The sequence below is a fragment of the Pipistrellus kuhlii genome, unplaced genomic scaffold (genome assembly GCF_014108245.1).
Source record: "Pipistrellus kuhlii isolate mPipKuh1 unplaced genomic scaffold, mPipKuh1.p scaffold_m20_p_3, whole genome shotgun sequence".
NCBI lineage: Eukaryota > Metazoa > Chordata > Mammalia > Chiroptera > Vespertilionidae > Pipistrellus > Pipistrellus kuhlii.
Genome location: NW_023425529.1, coordinates 478,966 through 487,022, shown reverse-complemented (window position 1 = coordinate 487,022; position 8,057 = coordinate 478,966). Strand labels below are relative to the sequence as shown.

The following is an 8,057-nucleotide window of genomic DNA, read 5'->3' as shown; positions in this document are numbered from 1 at the left end:
CCGCGGCGTGACGTCATCCTGTGCGCCGCCTCCGGAGGAAAGCCCGGCGAGCAGCGCGCCGGCCGGAAGGGGCGGGGCGCTTGGCTCGGTTTCCTGGCGACGCAGCCCGGCGTGCCGCCGCTTCCCCCGCCGTCCGCCTCCTCTCCTCCCTGACGCGTGTGCGCGGCCGGCATGCCGTGGCTTCTCTCAGCGACTAAGCTGGTTCCCGCTGTAGCGAGCGCCCGCGGCCTCTCAGGTTAGACTCGCCTCCCCCTAGGTGTCCTCCGAGGTTTGCGAAGCCTGAGGCGCCCCGGAGGGGACCCACGTTGGTCTCAGGGCGATCGCTGGTTCGAGGGGGACCCTTCTGCTGAGGCCCCCACTGCTCAACCCTCCGGGCGCCCCTCGGACCTCTTTACCGGCCGCTCCCCGGGACGGGTGGGCCCCGCGTTCTCTCTTCCGTTACGGTTATTCTGGGAAGCTGGAATGACTGCGGAGAACAGCGTGGCCACCCCGAGAGGGGCTGTCTTCAAAGTTACGTGGTCTCGGGAGTTATGTCAGTTACCCCGTTTGCTTAGGTGTCAGAGGGACTGCTGCCAAGTGGCTCTTGTTTCTGTGAGGTCAACCTGACATTCTATTTTCTCGTGTTGTTAATGAGTTTTTTACTTAAAAACCAAGGGGAGCCGAAACCGGTTTGGCTCAGTGGATAGAGCGTCAGCCTGCGGACTCAAGGGTCCCGGGTTGGATTCCGGTCAAGAGCATGTACCTTGGTTGCGGGCACATCCCCAGTGGGGGTGTGCAGGAGGCAGCTGATAAATGCTTCTCTATCATTGATGTTTCTAACTCTATCCTTGTCCCTCTCTCTCTGTTAAAAAAAAAAAAAAGAAAAAAAAAGAAGAAAAAAAGAAATCAATAAAATATATATTATAAAAAAAAAAAAAATTGGGCCCAGAATGTACAACAAGCATGGTTAGTAACACAGATCCTTTGAGCAATCCCTCTCGAAGAGGTAATGTTTGGAAATAATCTTTTTATTTATGTATGAGCTCCCTGTTTGTAAAGACAAGGTGAAGAAGTCTAGGAATGGGGGGCCAATCTTTTAGGGTGCATCTAAATCTCATGAACATAAGACTTCGTCCGTGAAAGCTGAATCAACTGCGTTGCAGGTGGATGTGCCATTGAATCAAATTTCGTTTTTGGGGGGGCCGATGTGTGAACAATGAGTGAACCAGAACATATGGTATTTTGGCATCAAAGCTATGACTTGGCATATGTTTCTGATTCTGGTGGTATACTTGAATTAATTGAAAATGGAATGGTAATTAAATTAAAACTTGCTCTAAAAAATAAAAGGTAATCATTGTCCAGGGCTCAGACCTTGCTTCAGTTCTGCAGAAGCTTTCCCTTCCGTGGGAGTGGGTGAATAGATGTGCAGTTAGTCTTTTTTTTTTTTTTTATTGAACTTATTGGAGTTACATTGGTTAATAAAATTATATAGGTTTCAGGAGTATAATCCTATAATACGTCAACTGTAGATTGTATTGTGTGTTCACCACCCCAAGTCCCAATTAGTCGATCTTAATCACAGAGGCCACAACCTATGACTCAGAGCTGTGACCTTTGCTTGTGACCTTTTTTGTATTTGTTAAGGCTTTGTGTAAAACCCAATTCATCAAGGTTTAGGACTGGATACTTTATTATACACACCAAGATCCTTTAGAAAGATATTACACTTCATTTTGCCTTAATAAAATAAGTAAATTTAACCACCTCTTATGTTATCATTTCTATACTATATGCATATGCTTTTTTGAATAAACGAGTGATTCTACTTGGTTCTTCACAAGTCCAATCAATTAGGGCAGATACTCTTATGTTACTAACTGGCAACTGAAACTAACCCAAGATCACAAGTAGCAAGTCAGGAATGTTACCAGCTGGTGCTTTTTCTGTTATGTCATCACTGGGTCTTACTCTGGCTTAGTAGAGTCCTTTTGGAACTTTTTATTGAACCACAATGACTGCTAATGCAATAACCGTTGAGTTAGTAGTCACTGTGGATGGATCTCCACTTTCCTGGAGTTGCTCAAGTCTAGCCAGAGTGATAAACAATAGATGAGTGACAGTATAGCCAAGAATGGTAAAAGAGTCTTCACTCGGGTGACATGGGAGCTCAAAAAAGGCACTACTGGGTTGCAAATCTTATGTTGTCCTGAGATTTTACTAAATTCTAGAATTTGAAAACTCTTGACTTAAGGTGCTCAGAAATAGAACTTTTAATGTCTATGGTGCTCTTGGTTGCCCTTGCAATTGTTAATAAGCCTGGAGAAGCCTTTTTTGAAATATGTTCCCAGGTACATTGATAGGTGTTACACCAAAATGGTTCTGAGGAATAAGTATGCGGAATGCTGCATTTCACAGTGCCCATGGCAAACCACTTCTGGGTCTCTAAGAGGGAAACGTATTTGGCAGTAATTTGCAAAATATTAAATATATTTAATAAATTATATTAATAAAATTAAATAATAAGTTCATTTGAAAGGACGTATTCAAACATTTAGTTCAAACTACTTGCTCAGTGTCTAATGTGTCTGTAACTCATTATTTATCTTCTATCATAACCCTAAATTGTAATGGCTAAAGTATCTGTAGATCCTGCGTAGATACTCAAAAAGAAAATGGAGCCTTGGCCATTGTAGCTCAGTGGCAGAGTGTGGCTGCGCACTGAAGGGTCATGGGTTCAGTTCCTGGCAAAGGGCACGTACTTGGGTTGCAAGTTGGTTCCCCAGGCCCAGTCTGGCTTGTGCAGGAGGCAACCAATCAGGGTGTGTGTGTGTGTGTGTGTGTGTGTGTGTGTGTGTCTGTCTGTCTGTCTGTCTCCACCATTCCTTCTATTTCCCCCCTCCCTCCCTTCCACTCTCTCTAAAAATCAGTGGGAAAAAATAACCTCAGCTAAAGATTAACAAAACAAAATAAAATCGAAAGTTTCTTACCTGGAGTGATTCACTCATATAGCACTGGTCTAGAGCACATGATATAGCCAGGTTGCTCTGAGGAATCCATGGTAAGTCTGGCATTTTTGTTTTTGTTTTGTTTTGTTTTGTTTTGTTAGTAAAATACATATAACATAAAATTTACCATGGCCCTAACCGGTTTGGCTCAGTGGATAGAGCGGTGGCCTGCAGACTTAAGGGTCCCAGGTTCTCTTTATGGCTGAATAATATTCCACTCTATGCCTGTATGTACACATATTTTACGTATTTACTAATTGGTTGACATTTGGATTGGTTGTACCTCTTGGCTATTGTGAATAATTACTGCTGTGACATGGCTGTACAAATATGAGTCTAGCTATTTTTAACTTAAAATAAAATACTTTATACTTTAATTTTTAATTTATAATGTCTTTAAGTTATGTCCAATGCTCTACCTCATTTCATGAATAATTATATAACCTGAACCTGTATGTCTCAATACATTTTTAGTTCCTAATGCTATACATATTTCAGAAATTTGTATAGTTTTCATTAAAAGAAAAATAACGAAATAGATCATAAGCTATTAAAAACCTAATATGTAAACTTTTAGCTCAAAAACAGAAGCAAAATCATCTTTGCCACTTTCCAAATTCTTAATGTAATTGTCACCACACATACATCTTTTGCAGAGATACCTCCAAACAACCAGGCCACAATCCTGCTGATCGTGGTGATGGTAAATCTTACTCTGGTATTAAACAGAAGTTACCTATAAGGCGGATAAATCACAACACAGAGAGCCGTGTTCCAAATGTTATATGAACATAATGTGTCTGAAGAGCCAATTTAACGATGCCTTTTGGTTGACTTCTTCTTGTGCGCCTCTCTGTGCTTCTTCTTTTTCCTCTTACCACCTTCTTTGAATCCTGCTGGGAAAACAGGGGGCTCCTTGCTGCTGGTAACCCACGGTGCACATGGCTCCTTTTCCACGCAGGTGCACTGAGGGGCGTGCTTGGAGCTGTAGGACTTCGGGGTACAGTTGTCGGGTGGCTGCCTCCTCCAGCTGCGTTCTGCGAAGCCCTCCTCCGCGGCCACACCGTTTATGATGAGGAAGGACTCGAACTCGCCATCCTCTTCGCCTTCTCTTTCCTCAATAATTCTGCTCATGTTGGTCTTTCTGCCGTTAGCAGCTTTGTGTGCAGTAAAAGGTGCGTCGTTGTCCAGCCCACTGTCCTCAAATGCCAGGGAAGAGAAAGAATTCATGTCCTCATGGCCCAGTGAGTCATATGGTGCGTATCTTGCATCATATTCATAAAACCTCTCAAAAACTGGATATTCACGGAAGGTCGAGAAAAAGGATCTTGCACCTCTGTTTCTCCTCCTGTAGGACCTCCTTGCACTATTTAAAAGGTCCTCGAGTGAGTCGTCAAAGAAAAGACATAAAAATGAGTCCCTTTCACCAAAAATTTCTTTAAAGACATCATCTGGCTTATGGAATGTGAAGCCATATTCAAAAGAATCATCAATATTACTTCCGACTTCGCCATTTAATCCTTCTTTGCCATATTTATCATAAATGTCCCGTTTTTCATCATTCGATAATACCTCATACGCTTCAGCTACTTCTTTGAATTTTCTCTCTGCTTCTTCTTTATTTTCTGGATTTTTATCAGGGTGCCATTTAAGTGCCACTTTATGATAAGCCTTCTTAATGTCCGCACATGAAGCATATCTCTGAACTCCTAGAACTTCATAGTAATCTACCATGTCTTAACGAATTGTTGGAAGGGGGTGCCCTGGGTAGTAAGAACCGGGGTTTCCTTTCTGTCCCGGCTCTGCTGGTGGTGGTGGTAGAGTGACTGCAAATAGGCACATTTGTACATTGAAGACAATGTTCCTGCGGGTCGCTAGGAGACGATAGGGTACTGATTGTGAGGCAGGCAGAGGTACACGCTTATGTCAGAGAGAGCCACATTATGGTGTCATTCTGGGGTTGGGTAGGGACTTGACCTTCTAAATGGAGCTAGTCCAGAGTCATACCAAACCATCCTGAACCCTCTGGATGATCCTCCTATATTTCTCTGGAAGCCTCACACAATTCCTCATAAATCAGTGGAACCTGTTGTTACTGGCCACAGCGTGCCACTTGCATAATGTGATCTCTAAGTTATTAGGTTTCTAAGTCCTAATAACTTACTTCCCAGTGCTTGCATGTTTTGGTTTGGAAAAATGAAGAAGTCTAAAAAAACATAATAAAAGATTTTGAAAACTGTGTATGTATTCAATACATATTGAATTCCTACTTTGTGCAAGGCTCAGTTTTAGCCACTGGTAATAACAGTACTAAATTTTAAAAATGCCAGTTTTCATGGTGTTTACATTATCATAGAGTGCAACGAAAAAAGTAGCGTGATGGCAGAAAGCTACCTTCCATTGGTTTTCCCAGGCCCCTGAAGAGATGGCATTAGAGCTGTGATGACCCAGTATAATAGCTACCAGCCATGTGAATGGACATGTTGGTTTTCCACTTTTGACCCATTCTGAATAAAGCTGGCATTCATTTCTAGTGGGAAGCCAGGTGGGGGGGAGGAGTAATGCATCAGATTTACCTTTCTTTTAAATATATGTTATTGATTTTTTACAGAGAGGGAGAGAGAGTTAGAAACATGGATGAGAGAGAAACATTGATCAACTGCCTCCTGCATACCCCCTATTGGGCATGTGCCTGCAACCAAGGTACATGCCCTTGATTGGAATTGAACCTGGGACCCTTGAGTCCACAGGCCAACTCTCTATCCACTGAACCAAACCAGTTAGGGCCAGATTTACATTTTCAGTGGGTCAGTGTCTGCTGTGTGGAGAATCAGTTGCATGTGGGAAAGTTAGAATTAGAAAATCCAGGTAGACTCTCTCTCTCCCTCTCCCTCGCTCCACCCTACCCTTTCATTGTCTCTAAAAATCAATTTAAAAAATATCCAGTTAGAAGCAAACTCGACCAAAGTTGCTTTTCTTTGGGGACAATTTAAATTATCAATAGGCTGGGCCTGAATTAAAAAGATGTACTTTCTATTCCTGGCTCATTTTATTGCCCTAGGAAATTGCCTGTGATGCTCTTTCTCTGTTTCTCCTCCTCTATATATTATTTTGTTTCATTTTCATCACATGTATAAAAAACTTGTTTAAATGATACTCTAGTGACATAGAAAATAATAGTGTACGTTTCTAGCCAGTCTTTCAAGACAATTTGTCAGCTTTGAATATTTTTTACTTTTTGTTTGTATACCGGTTGACTAGAAGTATTGCAAAACTCTTTCATTTCAATTCTCTCCAGTATCTGTGCTTAAACTATGTATGGTACACATGTAATTATATTTGCCTGCCATTGAAAATAAATAGCAGCAATAATAATATTGAACATTATTTGAGTACCATCTTTGGGTTAGATCCTGTAGCATAGGGGTGTCGAACTCAATCAGAGAAGGGGCCAAAATCTAAAATCCAGCCTAAATCGCGGGCCGAATGGTTTACTGAACAGTCATAAACTGTCATTGTGATGGAAACGCAGCGGAGTGCAGTGATGACAGCGCGGTGCGGGCCACATTGCAAGGCCTGGCGGGACGGATTTGGCCCGCGGGCCGTGTGTTTGACACATGTGCTGTAGCAAGTGTCTTACATGCAGTTTCTCATTGAACTGTCATGGCATTCCAGCAAAATAAATACTTTGTGTCCATATGAAACCTGAGCCTCTGAAAAATAGTAATTTGCCTAAGGAAACCTAGCTCATTAGTGAAAAATCTGATATTTAAACTTGGGTTTGTCTGATTCCAAATTCTACTCTTTCCAACTCTATCTCATTTCTTAGACCAGGATTTAAGAGTTTAGGTTCTAGCCGAAACCGGTTTGGCTCAGTGGATAGAGCATCGGTCTGCGGACTCAAGGATCCCAGGTTCGATTCCGGTCAAGGGCATGTACATTGGTTGTGGGCACATCCCCGGTGGGAGGTGTGCAAGAGGCAGCTGGTTGATATATCTCTCTCATCGATGTTTCTAGCTCTCTATCCCTCTCCCTTCCTCTCTGAGAAAAATCAATAAAATATTTTTTTTACACTTGATCTTAGCCAAAAGGCCGAGAAGCGATTAAAATATATATATATTTTTTAAAGTTTCGGTTCTGGACATTGCACATTATGAGCCCTCTATGGGGGATTGAACCTGCAACCTAGGTATGTGCCCTGACTCAGAATCGAGCCCTCAACTCTTTGATGTACAGAATAAAGCTACAACCAACTGAGCCACCTGGCCAGGGCTGTTGTAAGAACTTTTAAGTTTTACTGTTTTAGCAACTTTCAAATATACAATACATAATTGTTAGCTATAGTTACCATACTATACATTACATCCCCAGAACCTATTTATCTTGTAAATTCACCCATTTTGATGTCTATCTTCCATATTCCACTAAAACTGTTCTTGTCAGGGTCTCTAGTGACTTCCGTGTTGCTGAATCCAGTAGTTCTTTTTTGGTCTCATATTTAGCAGCACGTAGCACAGTTAAGTGCTTCCCCTCTCATAACACACTTGTTTCCTTAGCTTCCTAAATACCACATTCTTACAGTTTTCTTCCTTTCTCCTGTGCTTTTTCTCCTCACATCAAAATAATAGAGTACCTGGACTTTCTCTATACCATCTTCATAGGTAATAATTCAGTCTCAGGACTTTAAATACCACCCATGTGCTTAGGACACCTTAATTTATATATCTAACCTATTCCTCTTCATCCCTCACACCCACCCACCAAATTAAGACTCTCCATTGGAATAGCCAATAATTATCTCAATCTTTTCCATTTCATTTAATGGCATAACCTTCCACCCACTTGCAAAAGCCTGGGAATCATCCTTAATATGCTTTTTTTACTCCCTGCATTTAATCAGAACCCAGATTTGTTGGCTTTTTTACCTTCAAAAATATATCCCAAATTTCATCACTGGGAAAAATAAAGTCAAATAATAATCTCTATCTTCCCAAAGTTCATAGCAAACTAATTTAGCAATTATGTGCAGTGTAGTAGGTCCTAAAATAGAATTAAGCCCTGGTTGATATG

General features: G+C 41.7%; 2 protein-coding genes across 7 annotated transcripts in view; one reads left to right on the top strand and one right to left on the bottom strand.

The window, feature by feature from the left end:
* The first annotated feature begins 11 nt into the window (after positions 1–11).
* Positions 12–8,057, top strand: part of XPNPEP3 (X-prolyl aminopeptidase 3) — a 34,117-nt gene continuing 26,071 nt past the window's right edge. For all 6 annotated transcript variants that reach the window (XM_036459036.2, XM_045587455.1, XM_036459035.2 and 3 more), the window contains exon 1: positions 12–235. In XM_036459036.2, coding sequence (XP_036314929.1) covers positions 172–235 — 64 coding nt within the window. In that variant the 5' untranslated portion in view covers positions 12–171. The remainder of the gene's footprint in view (positions 236–8,057) is intronic.
* Positions 3,781–4,734, bottom strand: DNAJB7 (DnaJ heat shock protein family (Hsp40) member B7). The gene has a single exon (XM_036459038.2). The coding sequence runs from the start codon at positions 4,719–4,721 to the stop codon at positions 3,801–3,803; it is 921 nt and encodes a 306-aa protein (XP_036314931.1). The 5' UTR covers positions 4,722–4,734; the 3' UTR covers positions 3,781–3,800.